General features: G+C 41.7%; 1 protein-coding gene across 6 annotated transcripts in view; it reads right to left on the bottom strand.

The window, feature by feature from the left end:
- LOC126408969 (cadherin-12-like) overlaps window positions 1-16,064 on the bottom strand; it is a 172,830-nt gene extending 156,766 nt beyond the window's left edge. For 4 of the 6 annotated variants that reach the window (XM_050074794.1, XM_050074793.1, XM_050074796.1 and 1 more), the window contains exons 1-2: window positions 15,943-16,063; window positions 2,615-2,784 (exon numbers count right to left, since the gene is read on the bottom strand). In XM_050074794.1, coding sequence (XP_049930751.1) covers window positions 2,615-2,784; window positions 15,943-16,055 — 283 coding nt within the window. In that variant the 5' untranslated portion in view covers window positions 16,056-16,063. Of the gene's footprint in view, window positions 1-2,614; window positions 2,785-6,437; window positions 6,512-15,942 lie in introns of those variants that run through there. The other 2 variants (XM_050074797.1, XM_050074795.1) reach the window with 2 other exon arrangements.
- Window positions 16,065-17,975: the final 1,911 nt, after the last annotated feature.

Raw genomic sequence — 17,975 nt, 5'->3', positions numbered from 1 at the left:
CACTGTCCGCCGGTCAGCCAAACTTCGGCTTACACCGGCTGCGCTCCGCCTGCATTGACAGTAGGCCTGGTTTCAGCTGGCGAGCTTTTAGCGCACCTTCGGCGAAGCCTTTTGGCACTAAACTGTCACTGCGCCAAGCTGGATCTGTCGACACCTCCCCCTGCTGCGCCGCCACACCCATCTCAGCATACCTCGGTCTGCCAAACTACCAAACTGAGCGCGCCTCGGGTTGGCTGCTCGAAACTAGCTCTGCGCGGGGTTTGCCACCCTGTGCCGCGCCGCGCCAGGAAACTAGAGCCCCTAGTGTCATTAAGCACTATTGTTATCTTGATTGTGTCTGCATTGTATTTAATTCACAGTATAAAAATTAGATAGGTAGCGAGGCAAACTTTTCTACAAACATGGTGTTTCTTAGGTCAAGGGAAGCCACACTGCTTTTTGGGTTCTATTGGTTTTCACTTAGAGGAAGAGCTTGTCTGTCACTTTTTGACAGAGAACTTGAATTAGGCAGAAAGTCAGGTGACCTTTCAACATGTCAGGTGGATTTATTTTCATATGAATATGGGTAAATTACAGATATTAGTCACACCTCCCTGACATCCACACCACCTCCAGGTTTGGTGTGGTTGTTAAAGTTGTATTCAGATTGGGGTTTTCTGCATGTATTTACACTTGCAGTGACATGTTTTTACTTATCCACAGGACGTGTCCAGATTCAGATCACATATGTTAACTCCAAGTACAAATGGGGTATTACTGAGATTAATCATGCTACTGAGAGGATAAGAAAGTCTGAAGTGTTCATATTTGTTTAGAAGCAGCCATCACAAAGATGCGGCAGTGCACATTTTCATACTGTCTCTCTTGGAGGTCATTTATAGCATTGCACTTGGTTGTTCACATGAAAAGGGACGGAAACACCCATGTGAAGAATGATTAAAGGAGAACTAGAAAGAGAAGTTCAGACCCTGGTCCCTTTTCATTTCTGCAAAGCTGGCCAATCACTGCATGAGGACGGTGTGAATTTTCGGCTTCAGAATGTTTCAGAGATTCCGGAGATTCCGAAGCTGTTTGACCATCCGACAAGAACTTCTGAAGATGCGCACTGGAGTTTAATCCTTTTTGAATTTTTTGAAAAATGTGACCTTGTGGAAAAAATTGACTTGATCATGGTGAATTTAAGTTAAAAAAAAATTTATTTTGAAATACCGGTACATACAGTATATGGTACAGAACATTTATAGTTAAAAATACTTCAAATTAGTTTCTGGTCTAATTTCTGTTCATTTTCTAAAAGTACAGCAGCAATTAAAAATAAAAGCCATGAATTCAGCCAAAGTCAAATGTCCTGTATCTTATGACTCCTGACCTCCTTCTGGAGTGCTTGTGATGGTGATCGTCTACTGCAGGGGTCTGCAACCTTTGCCATTAAAAGAGCCATTTTTGACCAAGAATAATTTGAAAAAATCTGTGTGGAGCCGCAAAAAATGTTTGAGCCTTATAATCAAGGTAAATAGCCTATTAAGTCTAAATTAGCGTATACTTATGGTCTAAATAAGCATTTGTTAATATGTTTTACCACAAGGTGGACACTGTGCAGGGCACTATTTATGATTATTTGGTACTTAAATTTTGCAGAGCTGGCAGTGAGAGCAAACAAATCTGTCCTTTACTTTTTTGGATTTGGCATCCAGCCATTGCTATCAAGGTTCAGCAACATTTGGATTCATAGAATGAATTTCCATAGAATTCTTTTCTCAAAGGCTCAAGGAGCCACTGGACAGGGGCTAAAGAGCCACATGTGGCTCCAGAGCCACAGGTTGCCTACCCCTGGTCTACTGAATCCTATCCTGCTCATAATATCCAAGGAATTCAAACAAGAGCAAGTACTGTGGATGCTTGATGGATTCTACTGCATCCTTTCATTGTGAATCAGACACAGTTAACTTCAGGCAACAAAACTTCTTGATTAGGTTTTTTGTTTGTTACATAACATAACATAGTTATGTGAGTGATGTCAGTGCTCAACAAATCAAGTAATGTTACGTCAAAACTACACCGACCTTTTTCACATGGCTTATGAACTCTGAAGTCCTGGATAAAAGTCCTGTTTGTGTGACCCATCCACCTCCCCTCCCGCCCACCTAGATTTTATCGCTCTATACATTAAGTCAGTTGCTTTAGGAGTCAAGTATTGCTGCAGGTGGTTGCCACTGGAGTGAGCTGAAAGTCCAGAGGATAACACATTAAAGTGATGACTCTCAACCTTTTTGCTCCCGTGTCCACGATAATATTGTGCAGGTATGAAAGGTTTGTAACACATTGTATTTCCCAGCAAGCATTTAGTACAGGACTCAGAATTTGTTATGGTACCATTTCTTAAATAATGATTAATAATAATTCATATTTTAAGTAAAAATATAATTTATAAGCATATTGACTCTCCATGGATTTATCTGGCATCATTCAAGGGCTCCCAGGCTCAAAAATTACAAGCAATATACTGCTATATGGTTCTATATAGCACTATTTGACAAAGGTTTTGCATAGCACCTTTAAAAGATGGTTGCCATATGGCACAAAAATAGGTAACCCCATGATAATACAGTCCTACCTGTTGGAGCCATCTCAGGGACACTGGCACTGTAGGGACCATCAGGAAATCGTGGCTCATTGTCATTGATGTCCTGCACCTTAATGATGAACTCAGACTGCGGCTCCAGAGGGAGGCCTGTGTGGATGTCACCAGCCTGGGCAGTAAGTGTGTAGAAGGACTTTTGCTCCCTGTAAAATATCACAGAATAGATGTACGTACATGCACTAATATTAATGCGGCGCAGTGGTGATCAGTGTGGATGATGACAAATATGAAAACAAACAGTTTATTTTGGATGGTAATGCTGACGTGACTTGGTAATGTAATAATATTACCTGAAATTCTGTTGGTAACATGTTATATTAATTCTTTACAGCTAATATATGTAATGTATAATGGTATGGTAACACTTTACTTTTGTAATACATTACAGTAATATATTACATTAACTTTTGTAAGACATCACTCCCAATACTGATACTCAGCATATAGCAACACGTTGTATATTGCAATAATATTGTGCTTAATTACTGTACACATGACTTAAGTATGGTGATAATATAATACCGTGGGGCCTCTGATGATTCCCACCCCTACTAGATAGCTCGTCAGGGGGTTCTATGTTCCCCGCTTACCACCCAAAAAGGTTCTATGTTTCCCGGGTTCTATGTTCCCCGCTCAACCAAAACAGGTTCTATGGTTCCCGCTTGGTTGAGCAGGGAACATAGAACCCGGGAAACATAGAACCTTTTTTGTGTAAGCGGGGAACATAGAACCTTTTTTGCAGGGTTAAGTGAGGAACATAGAACCTGGGAAACATAGAACCCGGGAAACATAGATATGGTCCCGCCAGCCAGCATATTAACAACACAGTCCAATGTTGAAAGAACAAAGTATATGTACCGTGAGCTAGTGAACAATTACACAAACCATCAGGAAATGTTTCTGCTAAAAAGCTCAGTGGATAAAGAAAAATAATCTGACCTTATAAAGCAAGTTTGTTTTGGTCTTACTCCCTCTGGACATTAGCTCTTTGTTTGCTTTCCTCACATCTGTTTCTCTTTTTGTCCGCTGAGCTGAACTGCCACTCAGAATTTTCCTAACAATTTTTCACTTTATTTGAAGAGTGCAGTGCATATTAATGAACAATAGGTACAAATACATGACGTCATGTAAATATGTAAATATGAATGATGTCATTCACCAACAGGCTGTGCTGCTGTCACAGATTCAACTTGCTGTATCGGCCAAAATAAGGAGCCGATGGGGGCAAACAAGAGGCAACAGTGCAGGACACACCACACCGACGAGGGTGACAGATGCTCACCGATCGTCGGCTTGGTGTGTCAGGGCATTTACAGTAAAACATTGCTAATAGCCCATTCCAAGACTAAGAGCATCACGTGCTGTTACTCCTATCATTTTTGCACTGACTGCCATGTAATAACAAGGAGCACATTATTACGGCCCAAACACCGAGCACAGGCGGATGCAAAATCAAACTTTAATTAAATCAAACTTTAACTTGACAAAAAAAACTTTTTAACTTTATAGCAATTTTCATACGTTAAAAATGCAAAACAAAGTGCTTCACCAAATAAAAACATATACTACATCTACATCAATACTACATTCATATTGAAAACCCGCCCCTCCCACCCCCACATATAAACACACACACACACACGCACACACATACACACACAGTCACCTATGGGGAGCTCATCCACACTGAGAGGTGTCACAGCCTACAGCCACAGGGAGCGCCGCCACAGAGACCACCCCGACCCAGATAAAATACTGATAAAATGCATAAAAATTTAAAGGGATAGTGCATCCAAAAATGAAAATTCAGCCATTATCTACTCACCCATATGCCGACGGAGGCCCTGGTGAAGTTTTAGAGTCCTCACATCCCTTGCGGAGATTGGCGGGGGGAGCGGCTAGCACACCTAATGGCTGACAGCGCCCCAGACTAATGTCCAAGAACACAAAATTGAAACCACAAAGTATCTCCAACATGCTCATCCGTAGTGATTCAAGTGTCCTGAAGCCCCGACATAAAAAGTTGTTTCAAAAAACGTCATATGAACTCTGTTTTTAGCCTCACTGTAGCCTGTAGCTCTGACTGCTTCTCTGTGCTCCGCGCTCACGTGTGCGCACTTGCGCAAGACCAGCGAAAGCATGAGCTTTGTTTACCCGTGTTTACATCATGTGACACATGCACCGCAGGGGGAGACAATGGTAACCACTGCAGCTAAAAGATGATTTGTACTGCGGTCTTTTAGCAAAGGACAGCCCAACATGTCTGAAGACTTTGAAATTGAGGAAGGACAGCATTTCTTTGTTGAGCCGTATTTGTTTGAGCCCGAGTATACGGACGCAGAACTCAGGCTACTGGACGAAGCAGCCACCGCAGCTCATGAGCCTCAGCCAGCCGCAGAATACCAGAGTCCAGCACTGGAAACCTGGTGGTGTAGTTGTTTCAAATACAAAGCAATGCCAACAGATGAGGAAAGTCTTTGCTACTCAGACTGGGAATTGGCGATGCCTGCACTTGAGAATCTGGACATCAGTACTGACAAGACTGCTGCTCTTCAGAGACCGTGCATCACCGATCACCCTGAGCGTGCACATGTGAGCGTGGAGCACAGAGAAGCAGTCAGAGCTACAGGCTACAGTGAGGCTTAAAAGTTCATGACGTTTTTCAAAACAACTTTTTATGTCGGGGCTTCAGGACACTCGGATCACTACGGATTTTTATGTCGGGGCTTCAGGACACTCGGATCACTACGGATGAGCATGTTGGAGATACTTTGTGGTCTCAATTTTGTGTTCTTGGACGTTAGTCTGGGGCGCCGTCAGCCATTAGGTGTGCTAGCCGCTCCCCCCGCCGATCTCCGCAAGGGATGTGAGGACTCTAAAACTTCACCAGGGCCTCCCTCGGCATGAGGGTGAGTAGATAATGGCTGAATTTTCATTTTTGGGTGCACTATCCCTTTAAGGATTTAGAAAAAAAAAAAGATTTAAAGATTAAAAAGAAATAAATTTTTAAAAAAATTGAAGATTTAGAAATTTAATAATAATAAAATGCATAAAGATTTAAAAATAAATAATTTGATAAGATAAGAGATTAAAATAAAATATAACAGAAGAATTAAAAGAGTAAAAGAAATCAGTTAAAAGCCAAACTAAAAAGATGAGTCTTGAGCCTCCTTTTAAAACCATCAACAGTCTCTGCAGCCCTGATGCTCCCTGGCAGGCTATTCCATAAGTGAGGGCCATAATGGCTGAATGCAGCCTCCCCATGGGTTTTTGTTCTTATTTTTGGAACGATTAAAAGGCCGGTGCCGGAGGACCTCAGGATCCGCGAGGGTTGATATGATAAAAGCAGGTCAGATAAATAAATTGGCCCAAGACCGTTAAAACATTTAAGCCCGAAAGTCTTTTTGAGGGACTTTGCAAGCACAGTGTGAAACAATACACTGATCACGAAGAATATAGTGATGTTGCACATCAAATTAAACAGCAGAACCTGGGCTACAAGGCTGTAAAAACCCTTTTTACATGCCCTAAACACAGCTCAAACAACAACTAAATAAACAACAACAAATCCAACTCCATACACCACCGATATCCTGACCCACTCTGTATATTTCGGGCTCTAACTCGACCACACGTTATGCAAAACACACTCCGTTCATCTCAAATGAAAGCTGAGACTCCGCTGTTTCCACACATATGCACCAAAGCACTCTACCCTATAGCATCAGAGAGGTAGAGGCCAAAGAAAAACAACAGAAATCTTTTCGCCAAAATGTATTTGTAGTATCTCTCTTACCTTGTTGTTTTTGCCGTGAAAAGCTCATTCTGCCATTAAATCACGCTTCATTCCCGTTTACCGACTTGTTGTCTGTCATTCAAATGAATCCGGGTGGAAAAACTTGACGGCCGGAGGTTGCGGGGGAAGCATAACAATGACCACTCACAGCAGCCGACATCTCCCCACAATGCGTTCTGCTGACTCTGATTGGCTTACAGTGCTGTCAATCTTGTTTTGGTGGGTATAGCGTCATTCTATTGGCTCTAATGAATCAAACAAGGTGTCAATCACTTAAATCGGCCAAGCCGTCACGGAGATACGGCCTCCAAAGCTCAGAATAGAAACTCAGTTTCAAATGTAGTAGGTGTGTATTGGTCAGTTTGGAGTGGGAAATGGAGGAAAAAAACGAAACGGACAGTTGTATGTGTATATCCTGAACATCATTAGGGATTTACAGAAACAAAAAATGAAAGATATAGGATTGTACATGACAAAAATCACATGCAAACATGGTGCAATTTTGGAGAGCTCGTCTGAACTGTCTGTACTGAAACCTCTCTAATATTGTTCTGCTTCACTTTATCAGAATCAACCTTTGCAGATTTAATGTTCACATATTGTACTATGATTTGATAGGGGTTTATAGCTGCAGCTGCATCATTCCAAAGGGATACTCATCCTGAAAATGTTTTTTTAGGCGAACCTCAAAATGTTTCATTTGTGCTGTGTGCCATCTTCATTTACTCTTCACATATAACACATACACTGATATTTACACATCTTAACAAATCTCACAAGTGTTCCCTTTACCATGACACCAAAAGTATTCAAATAAACCTTGTGGTTGCAGAGATATATTCATTTCATTATGGGTATGCAATTTTTGAGATGAGGCCCATAAAATAGGCTAAGCTTTGAAAAGGTTAAAAACTAATAAAAGAACCTTAAAATCGATCCTGAAACACACGGGGAGCCAATGCAGTGATCTTAAAACCGGTTTTTGGAGTAGCTGCAGATTAGAGATGGTCTTTTTGGGAAGGCCAGAGAGCAGGGCATTACAATAATCTAAACGACAAGAGATAAAAGCATGCATCAGCACCTCTGTGTTAGCCTGAGAGAGAAACTGGCAGACTCTGGCTATGTTCTTAAGATGATAAAAACCTATCTTGGTTACATTTTTTATGTGGAATGAAATTAAGTCAAAAATGACGCCCAGGTTCTTCACACATTGTGAAGGTTTAAAATCTTGTAGTTTTGTGACAAACTTTTTATTGAACAATTTGAACACTATATTACAAACATAGTGCCATTGCCTTGCCACTAAGAATTTTTAAGGAGAGAAAATATATTGTACACATAAGTAAATAAAAAGTACAGACAGTTGCAGACCCACCAGTGGTAACTCGTTGCATTAGATGACAGAGAGTCTTGCAGTCAGACAACCTAATTCACAGTAACACCTTATATACTAGCAAGCAATGTTATTTCAGAAAGAGAACTGATAAGGGCGTCCCAGGCCTGCACAGTAGATGCTCGCGCTTTATGTATGACAGCCAATGACCTATCTAAAAGAGCAATGTCTCTAAAACGATTTAGCCATTCTTTTGCTGATGGGATGTCCGGAGAAAACCATGAATGTATTATAGCCTTTTTAGCGGCAGTCAATCCTGCAAATATAACTTTCCTCTGTGTTAATCCGGTATTGCCACTGAGAATAGAGTCATCATTGAATAGAAGTAGGGGGAGATGCATAGGAATGGGAAATCCTAAAATATTTTCAAGGCATATATGCACCTTGGACCAAAGACCAGACACAGAGGGACACTCCCAAAAAACGTGAAGGTATGTGCCAACAGTGTTCTGATCACATTTTGTACAGTTGGGATCATCTGTCAGTTTCATTGTGAAGCGTCTGTATGGCGTGGCATAGAATTTGTGCACAAACTTGTAATGAATAAGTTGATGTGCTGGTATGTTGGTCCAAATATTGTCCCAGTCCAGATCATAGCCCTGACCCTCAAGTTCACGGTTCCAAGAACTGATCACTCCCAAAGGTTTAACACTTTTAGAGAGCAGTTCATTGTAAATAACGGACACTAATCCAGTAGAGGGTGTTCGAGAAGAAATCCAAGTGTCCAACGGATGAGAGGGCAAAGGTGAATCCCATGGAACTCCATGGGCACGGATTGCAGATCTCAACTGGAAATACAAGAACCAAGGAAACCCAGGGAGAGAATAACGTTCTTTAAGCTCTTGGAGTGAAATCAAACCATTTCTGTCATACAGATCTTGGAGAATGTGAATTCCTCCAGAAGCCCAACTGTCATTAAAATAGGGACCAGAATGCTGTAATAAATTGTAGTTATGCCAAACAGGAGAGCGGTCACAAAGCTTTACGTTACATCCCATATGTTTCTGGACAGCAAACCAAATTTTCAAGGAGTTGCCTATGATTGGCCCAAACTTTCTACACACAGATCTAGGTTTCAACCCACAAAATAATATGTCTGTCATCCTATGCGGTTTTACCATCTCCTTCTCTATCTGACGCCAGGGTGTAATAACATTCTCATTGCACCAGATTGTCAATTGCTTTATTTGAAATGACCAGTAGTATAATTTAAAGTCAGGTACTGCCAAGCCTCCAGAGTGTTTTGGTCGCTGTAACGTGCGTAAGCGAATACGAGCTCTTTTATCATTCCATATGAATTTAGTGGTCAGGGACTGTAGTTCATCAAAGTAGTTAGGTGGTGGAGGCATAGGGATCATAGAGAACAGGAAATTCAGTCGGCCGAGTATATTCATTTTCAGTATCGCAATTCTGCCTTGTAGTGACATCTTGAGATCAGACCACCTCTGAATGTCCGATGCAATCTCCGTTTTGAGTTTATTGTAATTTGCATGTGATATATCTGAGAAATTGGTTACAGTTATGCCTAGATATGTAAATGCGGAGTTATGTCATTGAATATGTTGAATGACTGGTAAAGTGAGGTGTTTTGCAGGGGCATTTAAAGGAATGAGGAGGGATTTATCCCAATTAATTTTATAACCAGAAAATAGGCTGAACTGCGTAAAGACTTTGAGTATTTGAGGTGGAGACTTATAAATGTTAGTAAAAAAAAGTAATACATCGTCCGCGTAAAGCGAAATTTTATGTTGTGTACCTTGTATACTGATGGGTGAGATCTGCGGGTCTAATCTAATTGTCTGGGCAAGTGGTTCAAGTGACAAAGCAAAAAGGAGCGGGGACAGTGGGCAGCCTTGCCGAGTTCCACGCTGCAGAGGGAATGTTTTGGACAGAATATTATTTATTTGTACGATTGCACAAGGGTTGGTGTATAATGTTTTAATCATTGATATAAATTTTTTGCCAAATCCGAAATTCTCCAAAACCTGCCACAGATATATCCAGCTCACTCGATCGAAAGCTTTTAGCGCATCCAAGCTGAATATAGCTGCGGGGTGTGTATCTGATTCTGATGCATGTAATATATGGAAAAGGCGTCGGATATTGTCTGATGCAAGTCTCCCCTTTAAAAAACCTGTTTGGTCGCAATGAATTAATTTACCTACACATGGCTCCAGTCTTCTGACTAACACTTTGGCAAAAAGCTTCAGTTCTGTTGTGATAAGTGATATCGGCCTGTAACTGCCGCATCTCAAAGGTGATTTATCTTTCTTGAGCAGGACTGATATGAGAGATGTATTTTGGTTACGATGGAAGGAACCAGTGTCTAAAGCATAGTTAAGAGAATTTAAAAGCAATGGCCCAACGATATCCGACCGTTCCAAAAACAACTCTGGAGGCAGCCCGTCAAGGCCAGGCGATTTTCCTTTTTGCATCGAGCTCAATGCCTCTTTAAGTTCTAAAAGAGTAAGTGGTGTTTCAAGGGATTCTGCATCATTGTCAGTCAGTGATGGTAATTTAAGTTCTGACAAATACAATTTAAGGGCAGCCAAGTCAGGAGCAGGGTCTGCTGTATAGAGACGAGAATAAAATTCTGCAAAAGTATTATTTATTTCACCCGGGTCATAGGTGACAGGTCCAGATGGTGTTTGGATTGCACTGATCGTGGAAAAGGATTCATTTTGTTTTAACCTGGCAGCTAAAAGCTTGCTTGATCTTTCGCTCTGATCATAATATGTGAGTCTCGTACGATGAATTATAAACTCAGCTTTAGCATTGAGCAAATTATTCAGTTCAAATTTCAGGGCCGAGAGAGCTGAATGGTTTTGTTCGGAAAACTGCTGTTTTAGGTCGAATTCCAAAGTTCGTATCTCATCTTCTAATTGCGCAACCCTGCGCCTCCTGGTCGCCTTCAAATGGGAGGCAAATGACAAGGCCTCTCCCCTTATAAAGCATTTAGTTGTTTCCCAAAGTATTTGGGGTGAGGCTGCTGTCTCTGAGTTAATTTCTAAAAATACTTTAAGATTATTTCTCAGTTTTTTCAAAAAATCTGTATTCTGGAGTAATGTTGTATTGAAACGCCACCTGTGCGTATCTTTACTGCGGGTCGGTAAGAGCTTAAAGTTATATAACACAGGGGCATGATCTGATATTATAATAGGAAGGATATCAGTGGAATTAATACAATGATTCAGGGAGGCAGAAATGAACATGTAATCAATTCTTGAGTATGTCTTGTGTCTGGCCGAGAAAAAGGTATAATTCTTAATTAAAGGGTTCCTTAGGCGCCATGGATCAATAATATTAAGCTCAGAAATAAAGGTGTTAATCCCACGAGGGGAGTCCTGGGTTGAACTTGCATTTACAGATTTGTCTAAATTTGTGTCACACACCTGGTTAAAGTCACCCCCGACTATAAGCTGATGACCTGGAAAGTCTAAGAGAGTATTAGAAATTGTGCTTAAGAAATTTGGATCATGGATGTTTGGGCCATGTGCTTAAGAAATTTGGATCATGGATGTTTGGGCCATATATCGAGGCAATACAAATTTTTGTATTGTTAATTGTAACACAGACGTAAGTCAGTCTGCCAATGTCATCACTGCCTGAATTTTCCACCTTCACCCCTAACTTCCTACTGAATAAAATAGCCACTCCCTTTGTCCTATTTGTCGCAGAAGAGTGAGCAACACACTTATAAAATCTATTCCGAAACCTATGAATATCAGTTGTTTTCAGGTGTGTTTCTTGGATCAGAGCAATGGAGATTTCTTTACGTTTAAGGAATTCTAGGCATTTGGTGCGTTTTACTGGAGAATTCAGGCCCTGTACATTCCACGACATTACATTAAAGGAGTTATTCATATTCAAGTTTGTGCCATCTTATCAACTGGAGGATATCACATGTAGGTCTACACAAAATGGCGCTCCTCAATATCACATGTAGGTCTACACAAAATGGCGCTCCTCAAATGTAAAACATGCAGATCAGAGAAAAACAGTCTCTACATAAATGGCAAGGCTCTGGCAACAAACACAGAACAATTACAACAAAACATTCCATCCGCAAGAGATAATGAATGGTCTGTTAGGATGGAGAAGAAAATATAAAAAAAAAATAAAAAAAGAAAAAAAAAGGGGCTTTTTTATTGACTGTGGCTTCAACAGTGATACACGTCTCCTGTCCAAGTCCGTATAGGTATCAGAAACATTAACTTAAAAACTATCCGCTTGTAAAGCAAAATTGGGCTCTAATCAGGTTATCTCCTCAGAATCAGTCTGCATTAACCTGAATTGAATACTTAAAGTGACTTAATCAGTATTAAGAGGTAGTATGCTTATATAAAACAAAAATTAAAACAAGGTGGGTGAAAAAAAAGAAGCACATTTTCATTCATCATGTGTCAGATCACCACTAATCAAAACTATAGTTTGTCACAATGTCCGCAGTGACCTGTAATGGCCTTTATAGAACATCAGAAATATTAGTCATACAGCCATAAACGTGTAAAATAAAGTTCTATACACACTACCTCTTTTAAGTAAATCTAGGTCAGATCTTTAGTACAGTCGAGAGGAGAGTAAGCAGCATGAAACCTTAAGTAATCCGCTGTTTGGGTCAAGTTGGAGCGGGAAAAGTATCCGCCGAGGGTCCCTCGTCGTCCGATATGATGGGGAAAGAGATGCGGGGGGTGTCAGCTTCACCAGACGTCAAGCGAGGGCTCCGGTCGAGCATGGCCATAAATGCCTCCGCATCCGCCACACTTTCGAAAAAGTGCAGCGAGCCGTTGTGTCTAACCTTCAGGGTTGCTGGATATCTCAGGAACGGCCGCAGTCCTCTGTTGGCAAGCTGTTTTCTCACCGCATCGAAGGCTTTCCTCCTCTGCGCGGTATCGTTGCTGTAGTCAGGAAAAAACAGCAGCCTGGATGTCGATGTCTGCCCCTCGCTGGACGTCCGGTGTGTAGGTGCAGATGAAAGGGCTCTGGCTCCGTTGAGAATTTTCTCCCTGTCCTGGTAACGAAGTAGCCGGAAGATGAGTGTCCGCGGACGGCTGGTCCTGTCCTGGGTGGTGAATATACGATGAGCCCGTTGAATTTCAATCTTGTCCCCGGCCAGGGAGGGGATCCACACGGGCAAATTATCTTGTAAAAATTGGATGGCATTTTCACCCTCCGCTGACTCTGGCAGGCCGACAAGTCGGAGGTTAGACCTCCGTGATCTGTCCTCCATCTCAGCGACTTTCTGGCACAGATTCAGTAGCTCTTTCTGGAGGTCACCCACATCGTGTTTCACCGTTCTGACGTTAGCCGATGTAGCGTCTAGCCTCCCCTGCAGCTTTCTACCGACCTCGGCTTGCTGTGCGATATCTCCGCTGAGTTTGTTCACTGCCGAGTTGGAGGCTTCAATCATAGCTTTCAGGGCTTGGATTTCACCGGCAAGCATTTCCTCGACTGCCTCTCTCACAGCCAACTTAACTTTTCCGGTTAGCCTTTCTTCCTGCTCACGCAATGCTAACAAGATGGCTGCGTTTGAAGTGTCCTCCGGTTCTTGGCCCAAAACTTTTTTTTTGCCCGCTGTCTCGTCCGTAGATGATTTATTCTTCGCTCCTCTCCCGCTTGACATTTTGTAGCGATACTCAGACGTAATTTAAACTAGAATAGTTTCCGAATTGTAGGATATTTCGTGTATTATCGGACTTTTGAGACGGAGATCAGAACTACACGCGCATCACGCCTGGGCAGCCACCGGAAGTCCAAAATCTTGTAGTTTTGATAAAAGTTTTTCTCTCTTGCCTTAAGGGCCAATAATTAAAACCTCTGTTTTGTCCTGGTTGAGCTGTAGGAAATTCACTGCCATCCATGACTTGATATCTAAAATGCAGTTAAAAAGGGTATCAATTGGACCTGTGTCATCAGGAGACACAGCGATGTACAGCTGTGTGTCATCTAACTGTAACTGTGGAAGCTGATGCTGTGCCTCCTGATGACATCCCCAAGGGGAAGCATGTATAGATTAAAAAGAATTGGACCTCCTGGAGGACGCAGAAAAGCCCTTTTGAAACTTAAAAGGATAGTGCACCCAAAAATGAAAATTTAGCCATTATCTACTCACCCATATGCCGAGGGAGGCTCTGGTGAAGTTTTAGAGTCCTCACATCCCTTGCGGAGATCCCAGGGGGGCGTGGGGAGCAGCACAACTCCACCTAATGCAGGCTGACGGCGCCCCAGATTAAAACGTCCAAAAACACATAATTGAAACCACAAAATATCTCCATACTGCTCATCCGTAGTGATCCAAGTGTCCTGAAGCCCCGACATAAAAAGTTGTTTGGAAAAACGTCATTTGAACTCTGTTTTTTAATCTGGGGCACCGTCAGCCTGCATTAGGTGGAGATGTGCTGCTACCGGCTGCTACCCACTCCCCCCTGGGATCTCCGCAAGTGTTGTGAGGACTCTAAAACTTCACCAGAGCATCCCTCGGCATGAGGGTAAGTAGATAATGGCTAAATTTTCATTTTTGGGTGCACTATCCCTTTAAGGAATTAAGCAATTATCATTAATGAATGAACTTTTTGAGGCTTAAAGGTGCTTTGATCCAACTCTGCACACATATCAGAACTGAAGAAAATTTTGATATTTCACAGGTCTCTTTGTAGAGTGTTAAAAAACTGGCTCAGTATTGGCCCCTCCACAACATCAATAAGGTAGCCCCCCAGCATGTTTCACCTAAGTGTACAAGACTGGGAGGCACATATACAAAAAAATCCCTTGGAGCCATAACCTTAACCCAACAGGAAGTCAGCCATTTTTTATTTACTGTGCAATTTTCGTGCATTTTTTTTTTTTTTTTTGCCTTCTACAGGGACCATACTTCAACAAACTCCTAGAGTTTCATCTAATTTACTTAAAATTTGGTCCATCCCATCTAAAAGCCTTTGAAATTAGAAGTTGTTGAAAGGTTGAGTTTTCATCCAACCATTCGACCATGGTGAAGCATCAAATTTTGATGTTTCTCTACAAAACAGGAAGTGGTGTGTAACCCCACTGCACATGGTCCAATCTGCTCCAAACTTCATATATTTGATACGAGTCACTGCCTGAAGACATTTTTGGCCACAGAGTCGCAAGACCTTGATGATGCTTACTTGTGAAGATTCTAAGTTTACCTCAAACAACTTTGCCATAGCAGTGGCTTATTTGCCTTGAAACAGGAAGTTGTCCTAACTTTCTTGTACCTTGTCCAGTCTGCCCCAAATTTCACTTGTTTTATAAGGCTCCAGACCTGAAGGCATCAACAGACTAGGTGTCATTGCGCCACTTACTGGCAACAGGAAACAAATGTTGTCTGATAATAATCTTATGGAACACCATGTCTTTAAATATTAGACTTGCTTGCTCAGTGGACAGTTTTAAACAACAACTCAAAACATACCTTTTTTAACATAGCCTATAACTAGCAACTATCTGTTTTAATATTCTTAATTGTGTGTTTGTGTATATGGTTTCTTTTTTTTTACTTATTCTTCTCTTTTCTCCTTGAATGAGTGTTACTGAGTGTATAATTGCATGATTTTATTTCTTTGCTGTTTGTCTCTGCTGTCTAAATTGTAAAACCCCTTGTGCTGCATTTTATGCATGAAAGGTGCTATATAAATAAAGTTCATTCATTCATTCTTTCATTCATTTTGATCTTCACTGGTGTGGTCTACAATTGATATACAGCAACATTAGTTTAATTAGTGTGTTCTTCAGCGCCACACAGTGGACACCGGAAGTGGTATGCAATGTGAAATAGGTCATTCCAATGTCCACGCTCTATGTAGGATAAACCATCTCACTACTGCATGTTTGACTTTCACAGAAATTAACAGCCCAATTAGCCGCCGTCCTGCCAGGACCCCCAGCATGGGCAATAGTGGGAGGGCCTGTTCATTGCTGTCTGCAGACTTAATTCATCTGTCACTAAACTGTCACAGTGGCCTCAGTGAACTCTATGGCACAATATGTAATCTCTGTAATGTAGATTGTTTATTAGATACCAGTCATTTCTCTATTAGAACATTGCACTTCAGACATTACTTCTGTATTGTTATTATTATTGATAGTACTGACCTGTCAAGCCCCACCAGTGCATGTATATCTCCTGTAATTTGATCAATGGTGAAGATGGACCCAGCTCCTTCTCCTGACAGAGTGTACTTGACAGCATTGTGTCCATGGTCCATGTCTGTGTGGAGCTGCAGGAGGGAAAAGTACACAGAGACACAACATTTAATCTTATAGCTCCTTTATGTGTTGGTGTATCTGGTTCCAACTACAGCAGCAATCAGTAACAATTAAATGTGATTTATTGTTAAAGTCAGTGGGGTCAGTAATAATGTGTAAAACACAAGATGTGGTTCACCACGTTTTCAGCAATTGATATGGTCATTTTTTCATGTTCTTTATAACAAACCTTCATACACCTGAGAGGCCAAAAATGTATTTACACTTGGGAGGAATCTCCTAAAGACAGCTAAGCAAGGCAAGGTAGATTTTAAATGCCAATTAAATAAACAAGGACAAATGAGAGATTTGTGAGGGAGAACTGGAGGAGTGCTCTTTTGTTATCACTGATGTCTTAACAAACTTCCAGAATAGAGGAGTGAATGTGAATCAGATGGCAGTTGTGGGGATGTTTCCTAATGTTGTCAGCACTGTCAATCAGATGTGATCAAAGCACAGCCACGCAGTCCTGATGCAGCATATTAACTCAGTTTCTAAATGTTGAACTCTTTAATAATAACACCTAAGTCTGTTGTCAATGGTTGTGTTTCAAAGTGTGATCTAGCAACAGCAGTACAAACTAGCAGCTGCTGCTAATGATTCTGACAAGAATGAGACGGATGAAGGCATAGACCTTGACATACGACCACCAAAAACTAACCAGCCCCAATATCATCAATATGTTTGCTGACAAGATAACTGTCATCGGCCTGTTCATTGACCATCATCAGCCTGATCACTGACTGTCATCACCCTGGTCACTGACCATCATCGGTCTGATCTCTGAACTCACTGAGGTTATTGTTCTCAGCCCCAAACAACTCAGAAACTCTTTATCTGATGATATAGTTTCTCTGGATGGCATTGCCTGGCTTCTAGCACTAAGAAACCTCGGAGTAACATTTGACCAAGATTTGTCTTTTAACTCCCATTTAAAACAAACCTCACGCACTGCGTTTTTTCATTTAGTAACATTGCAAAAATTAGGCCTATCCTGTCCAGTGCTGTGCTAGTTACTGAAAAATAGTAACTAGTTACCATTACTAGTTGCTTCATTAAAAAGTAACTCAGTTAGTAACTCAGTTACTTAAACCAAAAAGTAATGCGTTACTGAGAAAAGCAACTTTTTTGTTAGTTAGTAATTAGTTTGCCCAGATACAAGGGGTCATCCACAGGATACATACATGCTAATTACATCACACATACTGCAATTGTTTCTAATAAGGAACATTTTGAAGGGTTTGGGCTTCATGACATATAGGCCTCTAGTTTCGCAGACTGGGCGAGGCGGAGGCACAGTGCACCTGCGCTTCGCCAACTGGGTGTGGCCAGGCGGATTTTGCAAGTTTGGCAAACTGTGCGCGCTGGCGCGGCTATTCCTCTTTCCCACCTCCGTCCCTCCTACCTGCGCAAGTCAGAAAGAGGGAGGAGAGAAGGCATGGAGTGGGTTTTACACACATCACACCAATCAAATGAGCCCCTCTCCTCGCCCTTAAATGCGCCTCACGAAGGCGTAATGAGAGTTTACTCAGTTCGCCATGGCAAAAGAGAACAGCAGCGTCAGACAGCCAAACTTCTCCCAGGAGGAAACTGATGTTTTGGTCCGGGAGGTCCAAGCTCGCAGTGTCCGAATATACGGAACTGCGAGCAGACCTCCACGGGCTGATGATGCAAAGGTAGCCTGGGAGGAGGTCACCACAATTGTAAATCAATGTTGCGTTTCTCTTGTGCGCGCGTGCGCTCTCTCTTTCTCTTTCGTAGTCTCACTCTGTTTCTTTACTTTTGACTTTTCTCTTTCGTAGTCTCACTCTGTTTCTTTACTTTTGACTTTTCTAAGATGGCAGATGCTGAATATATACTCCCTATCTGATGCTGTGGCT

Source organism: Epinephelus moara, chromosome 21 (genome assembly GCF_006386435.1).
Source record: "Epinephelus moara isolate mb chromosome 21, YSFRI_EMoa_1.0, whole genome shotgun sequence".
In the NCBI taxonomy this organism is placed as follows: Eukaryota; Metazoa; Chordata; class Actinopteri; order Perciformes; family Serranidae; genus Epinephelus; species Epinephelus moara.
Note: the sequence above shows the minus strand (reverse complement) of the source record. Positions and strands in the feature narration are given on the sequence as shown.